We start from the raw sequence: 20,748 nt of genomic DNA, 5'->3' as shown, positions 1-20,748 counted from the left end.
GTCGTTACATACTGAATAAATTATTTAGCATTTTGCTGATAAATGGGCAATATATTATAGAAGGAAAAAAAATCTAACATTTGCTGTTTGTGGACTTTCTGGAGCAGCTGAAGCAACCAGCCTATATTTGCTTATCAGCTACCATCTGCTTTTCACACTGACAGAAGTAAAGCTAAATGGGCCAAACACCAAAAATACTAGGCATGGATGGGGATACACCCAAATCTGTCCTGGCCTATTTTTCACTTTTTTTTCCAAGTTAGATTTCTTCAAAAAAGATTCAGTCCAACAACCCTCAATGAGTAAAGTTCATGTCCAGTCTAATATGGGAGCCATCTTCCTCAGATAAACCATTCAGAAGAGAAGGACCGAAGCTTGAGTCCAAAGTTTGTCTTCGCTAGCTTTGTGTAGATTTAGTCAACATTAAGTTAGAGAGTTCATTCAGAATTTCTAATTAGTAGGATGGAAATTATTGGAAGCAAAGCTGTATTGGAGAACTCATTATTCATACCTGACACCATGATTTCAGCCACTAGCATATGCTGAGATTCTGTAATATTATCTTCAAGCTCTCTACTGCTGGGTAAGATGTCCAACGGTATTATTCCATTACTCAGATCTGCTCCACTACCTATTGAAGGCCAACGGATACAATTAATTTACCTTTTGTGATTCAAGAAATGTTTGAGTTAATTTATACATATGGCTGTTTGTGTGAGTTCAGACTCTCTCTCAGAGTCGGAGGATTCAGAAAAACTGCCAGGGTCTCGGTGGCTTAGAAAACCTTCTCTGCTACACTACACCCTCTCAGCTTCACTCCATGCACTTATAATTGAGGGTGGGGAGGGCCAGTAGGGAAGAAAGACAGGACTCTTCTCGGTACTGGCAAAAACAGTAAAAGTAGAATACCGAAATCCTTATGAACATAATCAGCTCATAATCACTGCTCGCCATTACTGAGGACAAATTAGTGAGATGATCTCCCCAACCTGCCTTTCATATATACCCCTTCTCCTTTAAGCTGCTTATAACATTTATTTTAGCCTGATTTTGCCAGTATTTAGAAATGTGGAAGGGCATAAACAAGCTATAATTTAACATAGGCATGGGACCCATGCAACTCCCCAGAACATGGAAGAAATGGATCCCCTAAAACACTGTGTGTTCTCTAAGTGTGGGCCATGGATCCCTGGGGTCTCACTGCATGGCATCTAGAAGGTCAAAACTATTTTCAGGGCTTCCCTGGTGGCGCAGTGGTTGAGGTGCAGGGGACGCGGGTTCGTGCCCTGGTCCAGGATGATCCCACATGCTGTGGAGCAGCTGGGCCCATAAGCCATGGCCGCTGAGGCTGCGCATCCGGAGCCTGTACTCCGCAATGGGAGAGGCCACAACAGTGAGAGGCCCGCGTACCGCAAAAACAAACAAACAAACAAACAAAAAAACTATTTTCATAAAAGGCAAATAACTGTATTGTTATTTTCACTGTCAACATTGATAAGCGATGGGGCAAAAGCAGACATGGGTGAAAGTGTGGTGCTTTAGCATGAATCGTCATGATACGAGTAGCATGTTCTCTACTGTGGTCATGTTCTTCACAGCCACATACACACACACACACACACACACACACACACACACACACACACACACACACACTCACACTCCAGTTTCACCTTTAAAAGCCCATGATGGAGCAGTAAAATTACTAATTTTTAAAAATCTTGACCATAGACTACCTGGGTCTTTAATCTTCTGCGTAATGACATGGGAAGCAACACATAAAACACTGTGCACACACTGAAGCTGGAGGAAAGGCACCTGTGAACTCTCAGAGATACGAGCTAAAACTAGGCTCTTTTTTTTTTCATTGAACATGATTTTTACCTGAAAGAATGTTCGATAAACTATGTCATTAACATTTGGGGATTTGATATTTTCTCAACAATGAATGAAGTGATGCTGTCACTTCAAGGAAAATTAGCTCACGGTGCTTGTTGCCAGTAATAAAATTTAAGCTTTCAAGTGGAAAGTAGAATTCTGGAAAAATTTCCACAAAAAAATTTTAACAAAATCCAGACACTCAAAGACTTTTCTGATGAGTTTGATAATAATAATTAGTTAATGTTATTGTAGGTATATTAATGTGATATTTGGCAGACTTGTGTAACTCAATCAATATTTTTAAATGACCAAAACATGATGCAACAAAATCATGCATGGTGAAAGATCCACTCAAAGTACAAAACAGAACACTGGGTTTTAACATAGCAGAGGACAAAATGTTCATTGATATGGCTTCAGATTCAACATTGCAACTAACTCTGAGAAACTACCACCTGTCTAGTTCTGATATATATAATATCAAAAGAAGATATACAAAAAAGTCCTCTGAAAAGCTATTAAGCAATCTTCCCTTTTCCAGCTCCACGTGTGTCTGATTTTCTTCATAGGCTTCAAATGAAACAACACACCAACAGCTTTAACAGCGGGGCAGATGGGAGAATCTGGCTGCCCTCTATTAAGTCAGATATTAAAGATATACACGTAAAACAATGCCATTCTTCTTACTACATAGTTTTGTTTGGAAAAATAGAGTTATTTCATTTATTTTCATAAAAACATGTTCACATATAATGGAATATTACTGTAACTTTAATAGAGATATTAAAATTTTTAGTCTTAATTTCTAATACCATAAATCTTGATAAATATAACCCACACAAACAAAGACTCGAGTTTTTCAATCATTTTTAAGAGTGTAAAAGGGCTCCGAAACCAAAAAGATTGAGAACTGTTATCCTAAGGCAACCATTGGTAGAAAGTTCAGAAAATCCAAACTATTCAATTCTGGTCCATGGATAAATTAATCCATTTATTTGCTGTCAATGTCACCTAACATATCATGCCTATTGGATAAATATGAATTTTTAAAAAACATCTAAAATAAAATTTAAGTTCTCTTTGGTATAAGGTATCAAGAGATGAATCCAAATACAACTTACCTGTTTGGATACACATTCAAGGGAAGTAAATCAGTACTACTGTTTACATGTCATATTAGATCTCTTCCCTCAAAGTCACGTTTAGCTTTTTGTTTTGTTTTGCTGTACGCGGGCCTTTCACTGCTGTGGCCTCTCCTGTTGCGGAGCACAGGCTCCGGACGCGCAGGCTCAGCGGCCATGGCTCACAGGCCCAGCCGCTCTGTGGCATGTGGGATCCTCCCGGACCGGGGTACGAACCTGTGTGCCCTGCATCGTCAGGCGGACTCTCAACCACTGCGCCACCAGGGAAGCCCTACGTTTAGTTTTTAAAAACGTGGATCACAAGTCTTGTCGAGCTGGATTCCCTACACCTGTTTGGTATCCTAAACTTATTTATTACAAAGGACTTTGCTTTTCATATAAAGACAGTCATGTGGCAGGGGGGTTTATATATGACTACCTCTAAAATCGAGGCCATAAAACTTCTAAACAAAATGTCTTTGAACCTTCCCTGAATTGGTAAAATACTGGCATTTATTTCCAAGGATGGGCTACTCCACCAAAAATGGGGGCCTGGAGCACTGGAACTTAAGACTTGGAATATGATCTTTTGTTCATTAATTTTACAGCTAGAAGAAGTCAATTGAATTTAGTTTGTAATGAGGAGGCCAAACTCATCGGTGCGGGGGGTGGGGGTGGAAGACAGCTTGGCATCGCTAAAAGCAAGGGAGCTTTTAAGAATACAAAATATTAAAAATTAGCACAAGCATAAAAATCAATGTAGGACAATATTCCTGAGCTAAAGTAGGACAATTTGGCCACACAGTTTATCATATTACCTGCCAATATCTGATGGCCATAGTTTATCATATTACCTGCCAACATCTGATGGCCATTCAGAGCCAGACACGTTCTTCCATCTGGAGCTTTCACGAAACCTTCACGACACAAACACTGAGCAGTTCCAAACCTCTCTTCGCAAATATGTTCACAGCCTCCGTTTTGATGTAAGCAGGCATCTGCTCCTAGCAGAGAGGAGGTACATTCACAGATGGGCTTGGAGATGGAAAGGTGTAAAATCAGTGTACAGCTTTGGGAGAAAGAAACTGTCTAAATGGAGCTGTTTATATCAAGAGCTATTTCAGAAGAGTTCCTATAAAGAGCCACTGGTTCTAAGATAAGCTCAGAATGTGATTACCTTAGGAGTATTGAGTTTAGCCAGTACCTTTGTTCAAGAAGCTATTTGGGAAGATAGGACTCCTATTTCCTGACTTATAATCTAGTCAGACTGACAAAGGGTGATTCAGAAAGAAGAGTTATTGTGGGAAACTAAGTGGCTTTTCCATCTGCTTACCTACTCCTGGCTGAAGCTCACTCACTTGCATTCTCAGGAGGTGGGGAAAAGCCCAGTGTAGGCAGAAGCTTCCACTGCGGGTTTCTAAATCGCTCCCCCCACCCATCCCTGCCCCTGCCCTTAGTGCCTTTAACCCAAAAGTCTTTGAAAAGAAGCAAATAAGTAAAAGCTACTCAGGAGAAGAAAAGTTGAGGTTGGAGGGATAAAGCCCAAACTTATTACCAAACTATCTTAGTTTAAACGAAATCCAAATCTCAGGAGATCTTAACATCTACCCAAATTAGTGAGAAGTGCAACACACACCCCCTTCCCTGCCGTCAAACAATTAAAATAGTTGCAGATGCCAGTCAAAGAAAGACTGTGTCCAGTGTACCTGGTTTTGCCAATGGATGAACTACAACCAGTGATGAGGGCTTCAGCATGCTGCCTCGGAGACGTACCCTATTTTTGCCAGTCCTCTTGTTCACCCTTATTACCGATGGCATAGCCCAATCAGAGAACCACAAATGATCCTCAAACACAGCCACAGCAAATGGGTGACCTGGAAGCAGTTGAGATCCATTATAAACATCTTGTCTTTGCCATGAATAGTTTTAAATGGACAAGGCCTGAAACATATACCCAATCCCTACACTAAGTCAATTCTTTAATACAGCTGCTAAGCAATGTATGAGCCACTTCCTTGAGCCACCTACATCAAGGAGAATCCACATGGTGAGGGAACCTCTTCTTAGAACGGAAGCCTGGTGGTATGAAGTCCTAGCAAAGCCCATGGTCATCGAGCATTCAGAGAGTGGGAGAATGTGGGTGACTGACATAATACCACCAATAAGAAGGAGATCAGAACTTCCCTGGTGGCTCAGTGGTTGAGAGTCCGCCTGCTGATGCAGGGGACACGGGTTCGTGCCCCGGTCCGGGAGGATCCCACATGCCGCGGAGCGGCTGGGCCCAGTGAGCCGTGGCTGTGGAGCCTGTGCTCCGCAATGAGAGAGGCCACAACAGTGAGAGGCCCGCGTACCGCAAAAAAAAGAAGGCGACCAGGGCAGGAATGTTTCCATGTTCAGTGATTCTGTCACTATTTATAGACTAAACAACTTGACTGGGTAAGTTGGGTAAGTTATTTTACCCCTCTTTGTCTTAGGTTCCTTGTCTTTTGAATGGCAGTAATAAGTAGTAGACTAAATTTACAGGTTGCTGTAAATTGAGATTTTTACAACATTTTAAAAAATCTAAGGTAATTGAATAACAGCCTCCTCAAATTCCCATCTCCACCAATACATTTCCTTTCCTATCTCTCCTCTTTACTAAAATTAGTCCATTGACTGTGCTCCTGCCTTCTCTAGGACCTTGTTCTGTCAATTACTCCTTTCATTTACATTAATTCTCTTCTAGTCTCTTCATCTTACCAGCTTCTTTCCCTTAGCTGATTAATATGTTCAGGTCTCTCCTATCTTAATTCCCTCATCCCCTTGACCCCTCTAACTTCTTTTTGTCTCTTTCCTTCCCTTCTCAGAGAAGTTTTTTGGAAGTTATTTATTATTTGCTGCTTCCATTTTCATGGCTCCAATCAACCCCTAAGTGGCCTCTTCTGATCCTACCTCAACTAAACTTGCCTCTCCATGCCACTGAAACTGCTCTGATAAGATATTCCAGTATTTAGTAAGCTGGGAAATGTTTTAATATACTATCGCAAGTGGTTAGAGGCCAAAGCTAAGGACCCCTAGGTTTGGAAGCTTTTATCACATCCAGTCACATTCCCCAGGCCAGTCTTTTTGCTAATGAAAAATGGATTTGGGGACTTCCGGGAAGATGGCGGAAGAGTAAGACGCGGAGATCACCTTCCTCTCCACAGATACACCAGAAATACATCTACGCGTGGAACAACTCCTCCGGAGCACCTACTGAACACTGGCAGAAGACCTCAGACCTCCCAAAAGGCAAGGAACCCCCCACGTACCTGGTTAGGGCAAAAGAAAAAACTAAACAGAGACAAAAGGATAGGGACGGGTCCTGCACCAGCGGGAGAGAGCTGTGAAGGAGGAAAAGTGTCCACACACTAGGAAGCCCCTTCGTGGGTGGAGACTTCGGGAGGCGGAGTGGGGGAGCTTGGGAGCCGCGGAGGAGAGCACAGCAACAGGGGTGCGGAGGGCAAAGCGGACAGATTCCAGCGCAGAGGATCGGGCCGACCGGCACTCACCAGCCAAGAGGCTTGTCTGCTCGCCCGCCGGGGCGGGCGGGACTGGGAGCTGAGGCTCCGGCTTTTGTCGGAGCGCCGGGACAGGACTGAGGTTGGCGGCGTGAACACAGCCTGCAGGGCGTTGGTGCGCCGCGGCTGGCCGGGAGAGAGTCCGGGGAGGGGTCTGGACCTGCCGAAGAGGCAAGAGACTTTTACGTCCCTCTTTGTTTCCTGGTGCACGAGGAGAGGGGATTAAAGAACGCTGCTTGAGAGAGCTCCAGGGACGGGCGCGAGCCGCGGCTAAGAGTGCGGAGCCCAGAGACGGACATGGGACGCTGAGGCCGCTGCTGCTGCCGCCAGGAGGCCTGTGTGCGAACACAGGTCACTAGCCACACGCCCTTCCGGGGAGCCTGTGCAGCCCGCCACTGCCAGGGTCCCGGGATCCGGGGACGGCTCCCCCGGGAGAGCGCTCTGCTCGCCTCAGGCTGCAGCGTCACGCCGGCCTCTGCCGCTGCAGGCCCGCCCCGCACTCCGTGACCCTCCCTACCCCCCCGGCCTGGGTGAGCCAGAGCCTCCGAATCAGCGGCTCCTTTAACCCCGTCCTGTCTGAGCAAAGAACAGACGCCCTCCAGCGACCTACACGCACAGGCGGGGCCAAATCCAAAGCTGAGCCCCTGGGAACTGTGAGAACAAAGAAGAGAAAGGGAAATCTCTCCCAGCAGCCTCAGAAGCAGCGGATTAAAGCTCCACAATCAACTTGATATACCCTGCATCTGTGGAATACTTGAAATAGACAACGAATCATCCCAAATTAAGGAGCCCTGTGGATGAAAGGCTCTTGGTGCTGCAGCCAGGAGTCAGTGCTGTGCCTCTGAGGTGGGAGAGCCAACTTCAGGACACTGGTCCACAAGAGGCCTCCCAGCTGCACATAATATCAAACAGCAAAAATCTCAGAGAGATCTCCATCTCAACGCCAGCACCCAGCTTCACTCAACGACCAGCAAGCTACAGTGCTGGACATCCTATGCCAAACAACTAGCAAGACAGGAACACAACCCCACCCATTAGCAGAGAGGCTGCCCAAAATCATAATAAGTCTACAGACACCCCAAAACACACCACCAGACGTGGACCTGCCCACCAGAAAGACAAGATCCAGCCTCATCCACCAGAACACAGGCACTAGTACCCTCCACCAGGAAGCCTACACAACCCACTGAACCAACCTTAGCCACTGGGGACAGACACAAAAAACAACAGGAACTACGAACCTTCAGCCTGCAAAAAAGGAGACCCCAAACACAGTAAGATAAGCAAAATGAAAAGACACAAAAACACACAGCAGATGAAGGAGCAGGATAAAAACCCACCAGACCTAACAAATGAAGAGGAAATAGGCAGTCTACCTGAAAAAGAATTCAGAATAATGATAGTAAGGTTGATCCGAAATCTTGGAGATAGAATGGACAATAGAATGGACAAATTGCAAGAATCAGTTAACAAGAACCTAGAAGAACTAAAGATGAAACAAGCAATGATGAACAACACAATAAATGAAATTAAAAGTACTCTAGATGGGATCAATAGCAGAATAACTGAGGCAGAAGAACGGATAAGTGACCTGGAAGATAAAATAGTGGAAATAACTACTGCAGAGCAGAATAAAGAAAAAAGAATGAAAAGAACTGAGGACAGTCTCAGAGACCTCTGGGACAACATTAAACGCACCAACATTCGAATTATAGGGGTTCCAGAAGAAGAAGAGAAAAAGAAAGGGACTGAGAAAATATTTGCAGAGATTATAGGTGAAAACTTCCCTAATATGGGAAAGGAAATAGTTAATCAAGTCCAGGAAGCACAGAGAGTCCCATACAGGAAAAATCCAAGGAGAAATACGCCAAGACACATATTAATCAAACTGTCAAAAATTAAATACAAAGAAAACATATTAAAAGCAGCAAGGGAAAAACAACAAATAACACACAAGGGAATCCCCATAAGGTTAACAGCTGATCTTTCAGCAGAAACTCTGCAAGCCAGAAGGGAGTGGCAGGACATATTGAAAGTGTTGAAGGAGAAAAACCTGCAACCAAGATTACTCTACCCAGCAAGGATCTCATTCAGATTTGATGGAGAAATTAAAACCTTTACAGACAAGCAAAAGCTGAGAGAGTTCAGCACCACCAAACCAGCTCTACAACAACTGCTAAAGGAACTTCTCTAGGCAAGAAACACAAAAGAAGGAAAGGACCTACAATAATGAACCCAAAACAATTAAGAAAATGGGAATAGGAACACACATATCGATAATTACCTTAAATGTAAATGGACTAAATGCTCCCACCAAAAGACACAGATTGGCTGAATGGATACAAAAACAAGACCCATATATTTGCTGTCTACAAGAGACCCACTTCAGACCTAGAGACACATACAGACTGAAAGTAAGGGGATGGAAAAAGGTATTTCATGCAAATGGAAACCAAAAGAAAGCTGGAGTAGCAATTCTCATATCAGACAAAATAGACTTTAAAACAAAGACTATTAGAAGAGACAAAGAAGGACACTACATAATGATCAAGGGATCGATCCAAGAGGAAGATATAACAATTGTAAATATTTATGCACCCAACATAGGTGCACCTCAATACATAAGGCAAATACTGACAACCATAAAAGGGGAAATCAACAGTAACACATTCATAGTAGGGGACTTTAACACCCCACTTTCACCAATGGACAGATCATCCAAAATGAAAATAAATAAGGAAACACAAGCTTTAAATGATACATTAAACGAGATGGAGTTAATTGATATTTATAGGACATACCATCCAAAAATAACAGAATACACATTTTTCTCAAGTGCTCATGGAATATTCTCCAGGATAGATCATATCTTGGGCCACAAATCAAGCCTTGGTAAATTTAAGAAAATTGAAATTGTATCAAGTATCTTTTCTGACCACAACGCCATGAGACTAGATATCAATTACAGGAAAAGATCTGTAAAAAATACAAACACATGGAGGCTAAACAATACACTACTTAATAATGAAGTGATCACTGAAGAAATCAAAGAGGAAATCAAAAAATACCTAGAAACAAATGACAATGGAGACACAACGACCCAAAACCTGTGGGATGCAGCAAAAGCAGTTCTAAGGGGGAAGTTTATAGCAATACAAGCCCACCTTAAGAAGCAGGAAACATCTCGAATAAACAACCTAACCTTGCACCTCAAGCAATTGGAGAAAGAAGAACAAAAAAACCCCAAAGCTAGCAGAAGGAAAGAAATCATAAAAATCAGATCAGAAATAAATGAAAAAGAAATGAAGGAAACAATAGCAAAGATCAATAAAACTAAAAGCTGGTTCTTTGAGAAGATAAACAAAATAGATAAACCACTAGCCAGACTCATCAAGAAAAAAAGGGAGAAGACTCAAATCAATAGAATTAGAAATGAAAAAGGAGAGGTAACAACTGACACTGCAGAAATAAAAGAGATCATGAGAGATTACTACAAGCAACTCTATGCCAATAAAATGGACAATCTGGAAGAAATGGACAAATTCTTAGAAATGCACAACCTGCCAAGACTGAATCAGGAAGAAATAGAAAATATGAACAGACCAATCACAAGCACTGAAATTGAAACTGTGATTAAAAATCTTCCAACAAAGAAAAGCCCAGGACCAGATGGCTTCACAGGCGAATTCTATCAAACATTTAGAGAAGAGCTAACACCTATCCTTCTCAAACTCTTCCAAAATATAGCAGAGGGAGGAAAACTCCCAAACTCCTTCTACGAGGCCACCATCACCTTGATACCAAAACCAGACAAGGATGTCACAAAGAAAGAAAACTACAGGCCAATATCACTGATGAACATATTTGCAAAAATCCTCAACAAAATACTAGCAAACAGAATCCAACAGCACATTAAAAGGATCATACACCATGATCAAGTGGGGTTTATTCCAGGAATGCAAGGATTCTTCAATATACGCAAATCTATCAATGTGATACACCATATTAACAAATTGAAGGAGAAAAACCATATGATCATCTCAATAGATGCAGAGAAAGCTTTTGACAAAATTCAACACCCATTTATGATAAAAACCCTGCAGAAAGTAGGCATAGAGGGAACTTTCCTCAACATAATAAAGGCCATATATGACAAGCCCACAGCAAACATCATCCTCAATGGTGAAAAACTGAAAGCATTTCCACTAAGATCAGGAACAAGACAAGGTTGCCCACTCTCAGCACTATTATTCAACATTGTTTTGGAAGTTTTAGCCACAGCAATCAGAGAAGAAAAGGAAATAAAAGGAATCCAAATTGGAAAAGAAGAAGTAAAGCTGTCACTGTTTGCAGATGACATGATCCTATACATAGAGAACCCTAAAGATGCTACCAGAAAACTACTAGAGCTAATCAATGAATTTGGTAAAGTGGCAGGATACAAAATTAATGCACAGAAATCTCTGGCATTCCTATATACTAATGATGAAAAATCTGAAAGTGAAATCAAGAAAACACTCCCATTTACCATTGCAACAAAAAGAATAAAATATCTAGGAATAAATCTCCCTAAGGAGACAAAAGATCTGTATGCAGAAAATTATAAGACACTGATGAAAGAAATTAAAGATGATACAAATAGATGGAGAGATATACCATGTTCTTGGATTGGAAGAATCAACATTGTGAAAATGACTCTACTACCCAAAGCAATCTATAGATTCAATGCAATCCCTATCAAACTACCACTGGCATTTTTCACAGAACTAGAACAAAAAATTTTGCAATTTGTATGGAAACACAAAAGACCCCGAATAGCCAAAGCAATCTTGAGAACGAAAGAAGGAACTGGAGGAATCAGGCTCCCAGACTTCAGACTATACTACAAAGCTACAGTTATCAAGATGGTATGGTACTGGCACAAAAACAGAAAGATAGATCAATGGAACAGGATAGAAAGCCCAGAGATAAACCCACGCACATATGGTCACCTTATCTTTGACAAAGGAGGCAGAAATGTACAGTGGAGAAAGGACAGCCTATTCAATAAGTGGTGCTGGGAAAACTGGACAGCTACATGTAAAAGTATGAGATTAGATCACTCCCTAACACCATACACAAAAATAAGCTCAAAATGGATTAAAGACCTAAATGTAAGGCCAGAAACTATCAAACTCTTAGAGGAAAACATAGGCAGAACACTCTATGACATAAATCACAGCAAGGTCCTTTTTGACCCACCTCCTAGAGAAATGGAAATAAAAACAAAAGTAAACAAATGGGACCTAATGAAACTTAAAAGCTTTTGCGCAGCAAAGGAAACCATAAAGAAGACCAAAAGACAACCCTCAGAATGGGAGAAAATATTTGCAAATGAAGCAACGGACAAAGGATTAATCTCCAAAATTTATAAGCAGCTCATGCAGCTTAATAACAAAAAAACAAACAACCCAATCCAAAAATGGGCAGAAGACCTAAATAGACATTTCTCCAAAGAAGATATACAGAGTGCCAACAAACACATGAAAGAATGCTCAACATCACTAATCATTAGAGAAATGCAAATCAAAACTACAATGAGATATCATCTCACACCAGTCAGAATGGCCATCATCAAAAAATCTAGAAACAATAAATGCTGGAGAGGGTGTGGAGAAAAGGGAACCCTCTTACACTGTTGGTGGGAATGTAAATTGATACAGCCACTGTGGAGAACAGTATGGAGGTTCCTTAAAAAGCTACAAATAGAACTACCATATGACCCAGCAATCCCACTACTGGGCATATACCCTGAGAAAACCATAATTCAAAAAGAGTCATGTACCAAAATGTTCATTGCAGCTCTATTTACAATAGCCCGGAGATGGAAACAACCTAAGTGTCCATCATCGGATGAATGGATAAAGAAGATGTGGCACATATATACAATGGAATATTACTCAGCCATAAAAAGAGACGAAATTGAGCTATTTGTAATGAGGTGGATAGACCTAGAGTCTGTCATACAGAGTGAAGTAAGTCAGAAAGAGAGAGACAAATACCGTATGCTAACACATATATATGGAATTAAAAAAAAAATGTCATGAAAAACCTAGGGGTGAAACAGGAATAAAGACACAGACTTACTAGAGAATGGACTTGAGGCTATGGGGAGGGGGAAGGGTAAACGGTGACAAAGCGATAAAGAGGCATGGACATATATACACTACCAAAAGTAAGGTAGTTAGCTAGTGGGAAGCAGCCGCATAGCACAGGGAGATCAGCTCGGTGCTTTGTGACCGCCTGGAGGGGTGGGATAGGGAGGGTGGGAGGGAGGGAGACGCAAGTGGGAAGAGATATGGGAATATATGTATATATATAACTGATTCATTTTGTTGTGAAGCTGAAACTAACATACCATTGTAAAGCAATTATACTCCAATAAAGATGTTAAAAAAAAAAGACAAATGAAGAAAAAAAAAAAATGGATTTGGTGGATTAGGGTGAATGTCTCCCCCTACTGGCAGCAAACTCAAACGATTATTTTTCCCGGTGTAATGAATCTCCACCCATCATTATTGACCAGGGCCATTAAGATTCATTTGGGTCTCTAGCCTTTGTCCCAAATTAAAGCCATAAAGGCAGGAAGGGAATTTCCTATATAGTTATTGTTTTGTTTTGTTTGTTGTGATAAAAAAACGCATAATACAAAATTTACCATCTAAGCCTAAGACTTAACCCACAGTTTCAGTAATGTTAAATACATTCACATTGTTGTGCAACCAATTTCCAGAAATTTTTTCATCTTGCAAAACTGAAAATCTATACCCATTAAACAACTTCCTGTTTCCCCCTCCCCCTAGGCCCTGGCAAATACTATACTACTTTCTGTTTCTATAAGTGTGCCTATTCTAGATACCCTAAGTAAGTAGAATCATACAATATTGGTCTTCTGTGACTGGCATATTTCATTTAGCAAAACGCCCTCAGGGTTCATCTATGTTGTAGTATGTGTCAGAATTAGCTATTGTTTTTCAACACAAACCCCACACTAGATATAATCTTCCTTATTTTTTGTTTACAGGAGAGCCACAGTTGAACTACCAGTAGATGGCACTGTAATGGTGGGAACGGTTATTTAGATGTACACATACCAGATTATTTGTATTTGTATCTAATAGTAAGTTGCATTAGTCACAGATTATAGCAATACAAATTATTTACAAAATATCTCCTATGCTTTTTTTGGTTTAGAATATGTTGTCTTTACATTCTAGTTAGGAATTTCCAAATCCCTTTATACCTCCAAATATCAAAGCTGTAACTTTACATTTATTTGGGAGATGTATTTTTTAACAATGTACGTCTCCCCTACTGACTCCATAACTTCACAGGAACCATAATTGTTTTACTCTCCACTGTATCTCCACTTCCTATAATGGTACATGGATGATAAAAGTTTACAATTGTACACAAGCTTATAATTTATTGTGAAGTATGTCAATTTTTAAAGAAGCTTGGAAGTATGTAAAATTTTTAATTATATTTATCTTGATCTATTTAATGTATAATACAAATCTAGAAGTTCATTACCAACGAGAAAGGGCAAAATAAATACCTTACATGGATTATTAGTTTGTTAGCTTCTTCCTAAAAAAGAGAGACCATGTTTTTCATCTTCCCAACCAACCAGCTTCTAAATTCCCAAAGCATCTCTAACATCACCCTGGCTTTCATTTTGACATCCAATCTGTTACCAAATCCTCTTGGTTTTTCATTCACAGTGATTTTTGTAATATTCTAATCCTCCATTCTACTTTTTAAACGGTAATCTTCTAGCTCAGGCCTTTATTAACTGTTGACTGAACAATTATCATAACCTCCTAACTCATTTCCTTCTCTCCACATTCCAATCCAACACTTACACTGTTACCTAAGTGGTTATCCTGATATACCAATATTATCAGATACATTTCCTGCTTAAGAATATGCAATGGCTCCCTAGTACGTTCAGAATTCATTTCAATTAACATATTCTGGCAGTACTAACATACAAAGACCAATTTTTGCAGCCTTATCTCAAATGATAGTGTTTTATCACCTTCTATCTACCACATGGCCCAGTTCAAATACTGTCTTTGCAGATTCCCTGAGTCAAAATGTATCTCCTACTGCTATATAATGTCATAACAGTTTGTACTTCTCTTTTAACAGTTAGCATAGGCTACAGTGTTTCAAAACTCTTTATGAAAATACATGATACCCCATGCAAAATCTGAAAATATAATAGGAGGGAAAACTGTATTAACCTTTGCACATGAATGGCTAAAGATGATACTATCACTTGTGAAAATGACTTTTGAGAAAACATAAGAAATGGTAGTAGCTGAACAAGTTCTTATTCTTAAAGAAGTTTTAAAATGGTTAATATTTTCATTCTGATTTTAAGAAATCTTGGCAAAGAGAAATGATTATGCATCACTATTTTTTATCCAATATTCCAATGTTAATCTTTGTAGCTCATAAATCTGGAGAAATCTGTTAGTCTGTATTCCTTTCTCACCATATGTTTAAGGGTGTGTGTGTGTGGGGGGTGGTGAGTGAGTGTATGTGTGTGTGTGTAAACACATTTTGTATTTAACACTCATCAACACTCAATCAAGTTGAAGAAATCACCCATTCCAAAGCCTCACCTACATCGTTCTGGGCAAGTCTTTGGCGTTTTGAACCATCCAGATTGGACATTTCAATCACAGACTGCTTGGCATCGCACCAGTACAACTTGTCAGTTAAGTAATCAATTGTTATTCCACTGGGCCAGACCAGATCCGAGCTAGCTATAACCAGTCGGCCAATGCCTTGAAGGGAAGAGCTTTCAATTCGTGGATTAATCCCCATCTCAGTCCAGAATAATCTCCTTTAATCAAGAAAGCATACAACAAATAAAACTTGCAAGGAAAAACACTTCTTTTATTCTTTCATTATTAAAAACATCAATGTAAGTCACTTTAGGATAAACTAAAGTGGTACACCAAGGAATGCAGAAAGAGAAAGTAGAGCACTGAATATTGGACACATAATTTTCAAAAGCAAAAAATTACCTTCTCTATGTACAACAGCTCGGACAGAAAATGCTGAATTAAGGCTCAGACGATTGGATAAGAAAGGAATTCTTAGTTTAAAAACTTGTAGTGTATTGCTAATCACAGGTGTTTGAGTGCATATTCTTAAATCAGCATTTCATGCTACAAAAGGCAATGGAATCTTGCTAGCCTGTCCCTCTGATATGCATATGTAAAACTTGCTGTATATGTAAAATTATAACATAAAGGGAAGAGCATATTTATCTATTATCCTGTTTTATAGTATGTGCTCAGTTAACTTGGTCAATTTTCAGTTCTGTAAAGCAGGTGCTGAGGCACATTTTTTGAACTCAATATGGTTCAGTATCTTTTCACTGCCTTGTTTAGAGATGGTTACATTCTCATTGTTTGAATCGTGGCTGGCTCCAAATTAATTATCTATTTCTACCAGTTTATTATTTCCCACAGACCATCATAAAATTTCCATCATAAATAAAATAGGATGAGCTTTTATCCTTGATTTTTAACTAGGAAGGAATTATTCTCCTTAATTCTCTAACTTAAACCCACATTTGTCACTAATTCACAATTAACAACAGAGAGCCTCCTAATATTTCACGATTTCTCTTTCCTCTTCCCTAAATCTAGGAATGACCTATCACTGGAACTCATGATTTTTCTAAATAGAATTCATAAGCCATGCAATCCAAATATCATCCTCTCTCAAGAAACAATATAGTTTTTAAAGAAAGTACATAGTGTAAGGGGCTTATGCATCGTTGATGAATGAATTACAACCCACTTCCTTTCAAAAAGAAATTGAATTTGCTTAAAATGAAAGGGTATCGAAACAATAAAGTTTTCTATAGGAAAAACAAATCAAAAGACATTAAAAGGACGAGGAAGTTATGCTAGCCATACCATTTCTGAACATTTGAACAAATCTTATGGATTTTCTTGGTTTCTGATTCCACTGACCACCTGAGGTCTTCTTACAACGAATTTTGGACACTAGCACATCAAACATAAACTGTCCTATGACCTCCACAGAAAGGGCCTTATTTTCACAAATACTTACTTGGCCATTGGATGAACAGCAAGTCCTCGTGGCTGAGAGATGTCCTCCTTAATGATTATTTCACGATACTTCCCATTTAAATCACTCCCTTCAATGAGAGATTTCCTAAAATGCATGTAATATAAAGGGGCTTGTTATATCAACTTTACTTTTTAAACAAAAATACTTGTTTTCCCTGTTGCTTACTGAAAAGCAAAATAGGCATTCTAAACTCCCCTATCACAGGTGTGCACATGAACACACACGTGTCAGGAGTAACACTTATGCAAAGTCTATTGTTTTTTTTTAACACAGGGTTTAAATGAGTTTCCCAATATTTATCCCAAGCAATTAAAACACACCATGAAAGGATAAGGTAAGAGGGTTCTGTGTCAGTGGCCTGGCAGGGATAAAGCCAGGAAGTACAAATGCCACCATCCCCTTCTCTTCACAACCTCCCAGCTCCTGGTGGAACCAATAAAAGCCTCCACCTGGTGTTCACAGATCACAGGGAGGAAGGAGAGCAGACCTCGAAAGGCCACAGAGACAACCAACACAAGGACAGTAGGAGAAGACTTACACTGGCTTTAATTTTCTTCCATCTGATTCTAAGACAAATGGGAGTACTGAAATACTCTTTCCATTAAAAAATAATAATAACTCTTTGGAATCTGGCAGGGGAGAAAATTCTTACTTTCTAATTTTTCCATTTATTTGTCAAACAAATCTTGATGATCAAATAGACACTTCCTCAGCCCCTAGTGTGTGTCAGGGATTGACCTAAGCACTGGATGAGCCCCAGCAGGTTCCCTGAGCAGGCAGGACCACAACAGTGGAGGTTAAAAAGAACCTCCCTGGGCTTCCCTGGTGGCGCAGTGGTTGAGAGTCCGCCTACCGTTGCAGGGGACACGGGTTCGTGCCCTGGTCCGGGAAGATCCCACATGCCGCGGAGCGGCTGGGCCCATGAGCCGTGGCCGCTGAGCCTGCGCGTCCGGAGCCTGTGCTCCGCAACGGGAGAGGCCACAGCAGTGAGAGGCCCACGTACCGCAAAAAAAAAATAAAATAAAATAACCTCCCTTCCCCACCTCGTGCCACCTGCCCAGAAACACAGAGCAAGACCAGTCCCTCCACCCTGTGCTACAAAACACTCAGGAGACCTTCTGCAGGTGGCTTGTTCAAGTGCCCTTTCTAGACGGGGGGCCGGGGCTTGATCTATTCTTCCTCATGGGCCATATGCAGGAGGGAGATAAAGGTAAAATTGGCTCAGGGCCTGGGCTGGGCCCAATACACTTTGCAAACTAGCAACTCAGGGCAGTGGATAATTTGAAATCATTTATACTCCAGCACCACATTTTTTTTTTTTTTTGCGGTACGCGGGCCTCTCACTGTTGTGGCCTCTCCCGTTGCGGGGCACAGGCTCCGGACGCGCAGGCTGAGCGGCCATGGCTCACGGGCCCAGCCGCTCCGCGGCATGTGGGATCCTCCCGGACCGGGGCACGAACCCGTGTTCGCTGCATCGGCAGGCGGACTCTCAACCACTGCGCCACCAGGGAAGCCGCCAGCGCCACTTTTAAAAGATAATTTTATTCCCAGATGAAGTGGAAGGTATTTTTGAACTCAATGTGTCAAATTCACTCAGTCACAACTGTCACTGTGCCTGTTCCCTTGAGGGAAGGAATTCTGAAGCCACTTGCTTGTGACCAGGGGAAATAAAACTGTCAGGCCTGATCTCATTGTTACATCATCTCTAAATTCTTACTGTTCTGAGCAGGAGTAAGGTGATGAGAATTGAGACCGACATAAGCTCCTGCCTCTGGAGCTGTCTCGGGCAGGATTGCTGGAATTTACTCTGAAAGCTCCCCAAGGGGGTCACCCAATAACACACTTCTATTTGATTCAGCCACAAAGCACACCTTGAACTCCGGTGTTGGTCATGAGATAGCAAAGACAAGGGCGGACATTTGGGTTCACGTGAGTTCAAGCATAACCCTCAATCTAGTGGAGTATCTCTCTCTTCATATTTGTTATCTAATTGGTCTCAGTGCCACCACCGGGATCCTCTAAACCCACCCTATTTCCAGGGCAAGGGTTGTCCATCCAGAACCCCAGAAGAGTGATTTTTTTACCTCATGGTAGTTTTTGTTACCTCAAAAGGATGAGCAAACAGATACACTGTTTCCCTCTTGATTCTTTTTACTAGGCATTTGACTTTGCGAACCAGGATTCCTTAATACTAAATACTAGCACTGCCAGTGGAATGATCAATCTGCTTCCTTCCTACAGTTAGATGTTAATCTGAATCTGTCTTTTCCTAAGCCAATGTAAACTGTAAGCATCCATCCTGGTTCTTTGACTTGGTTAAGAGTTACTATATAATCTAATATCACAAGCTTGGAATCCCAGTTATTCAAATCCAATTTCTAGCTAATATTAAGGTTTTCAAACTATAAACCTCTCATTTCCAGACAAATCAAAGGTTTTCTCTTAGCAGCTGCCGAGAACATGAGAAGGGCTCGTTATTACTCAAGTCAATGAGCCAGAGAATTTGAGGTCTGATCCTCCAGGATACGGTGGTGCCTGTCTATCTCCTAAAGGATTGCCTCAGCAGTAGGTACTATGGTGCTATTAATCAAACACATAAAATTAGAGGTGCCGTGCAAATGTGGGAAATATGAGGAGACCCGGCATGCTTAGAGGGGCCCAAAGTGCCAGACATCTGCTGTCCTAATCAACGTTTCCTAAAACAGCCGTGTACAAGCTCTGTTATTATGCGCAGCTAATATTTTAAATGTCCTTTTAAGTAGGTTCAAAGCAGAGAAGGCCATTATTAATATTTTTAGCATTGTTATGACTGAAGTTGACTTTCATTTGTTACATGACACTGGGTCGAGGACATTTAACTGACCCTGGTTGTAGAGGGCAGTACACACTATGATTATTAAAAACACAAGCTTCGGAAATGGTCATCCTTGAGTTCAAATTCCAGATCCAGTACTTGCTGGCTGCTTGACCTCAGGAAAGTTATTTTACCTCTTTGATTCTCAATTTTTTAATCTTTAAATTGGGGATAAGAAGACTTACCTTTTGGGGAGTCAATACGGATATAAAGCTCTTAGTGCAGTATCTGGTGCATTTCAGTTATTCAATAAATGAATAAATACCCAAAGGATATGGGCTTCCCTGGTGGCGCAGTGGTTGAGAGTCTGCCTGCTGATGCAGGGGACACGGGTTCGTGCCCCAGTCCGGGAAGATCCCATACGTGCCGCGGAGTGGCTGGGCCCGTGAGCCATGGCCGCTGGGCCTGCGCGTCCGGAGCCTGTGCTCCACAACGGGAGAGGCCACAACAGTGAGAGGCCCGCGTACCAAAAAAAAAAAAAAAAAAAAAAAATACCCAAAGGATAAAGGAATGGAATGAAGGTATGGTTAAATGAATGAACAAATGATTGAATGAATTATTTAAAATATACTCATTCTGGTTATAGAAATGCCATATTATTGATAACTGGGCACCACATCATGCATCTGGCTCATGTTTAAAAGCCTGTTTGTTTCCCATGGGTTATCCAGACCAGAAGAGACTTTCTGGGACGTAGAAAGCCTACCCGCAAGCATATAAATCCACTCCCTGGGACTTCTTCCTCTATGTTGGGACCACTGATTTCAGAGGTGAAACCCTAATTAATTCTCTCTTCTTTTAGTTTAACAAGGTTGCAGAGCTGTCAGAGGTTTGGGTTGGCCACCAGGTCACGCCATAGCTCTAAGTTACTCTGAGAGAGTATCCCAGAGCACGGAATCTCTAACCTTCTTCTGTGACGTACTCCGTGGCTGGCTCCTTCTTGCTCAGAAGCAGGAAGTGGGCTCTCGTCAGCACACACAAGGGATGCAGCCGCTTCCTTCTTCCCCCTTCTCCTACCCCGTTCCTGGGGCTGACAAGGCCACACACACGCACACACACACACAAACACACACACATACACACCAACTGCAGTGGTGCTTCCTGCAGCCCCAAGAGCAGTGTGCCCAGAGGACAGACACACCACAACTTCTCTCTGGTCCTGTTGTTGCCCATCAGAGGGAAACAGGCCATC

General features: G+C 41.3%; 1 protein-coding gene across 2 annotated transcripts in view; it reads right to left on the bottom strand.

The window, feature by feature from the left end:
* EGF (epidermal growth factor) overlaps positions 1-20,748 on the bottom strand; it is a 103,969-nt gene that overhangs the window by 27,820 nt on the left and 55,401 nt on the right. For both annotated transcript variants that reach the window (XM_060147401.1, XM_060147403.1), the window contains exons 12-16: positions 16,682-16,786; positions 15,214-15,437; positions 4,709-4,876; positions 3,857-4,006; positions 512-631 (exon numbers count right to left, since the gene is read on the bottom strand). In XM_060147401.1, the coding sequence (XP_060003384.1) occupies positions 512-631; positions 3,857-4,006; positions 4,709-4,876; positions 15,214-15,437; positions 16,682-16,786 (767 nt within the window). The remainder of the gene's footprint in view (positions 1-511; positions 632-3,856; positions 4,007-4,708; positions 4,877-15,213; positions 15,438-16,681; positions 16,787-20,748) is intronic.

This window comes from Lagenorhynchus albirostris, chromosome 4, assembly GCF_949774975.1.
Source record: "Lagenorhynchus albirostris chromosome 4, mLagAlb1.1, whole genome shotgun sequence".
NCBI classification, from domain to species: domain Eukaryota; kingdom Metazoa; phylum Chordata; class Mammalia; order Artiodactyla; family Delphinidae; genus Lagenorhynchus; species Lagenorhynchus albirostris.
Note: the sequence above shows the minus strand (reverse complement) of the source record. Positions and strands in the feature narration are given on the sequence as shown.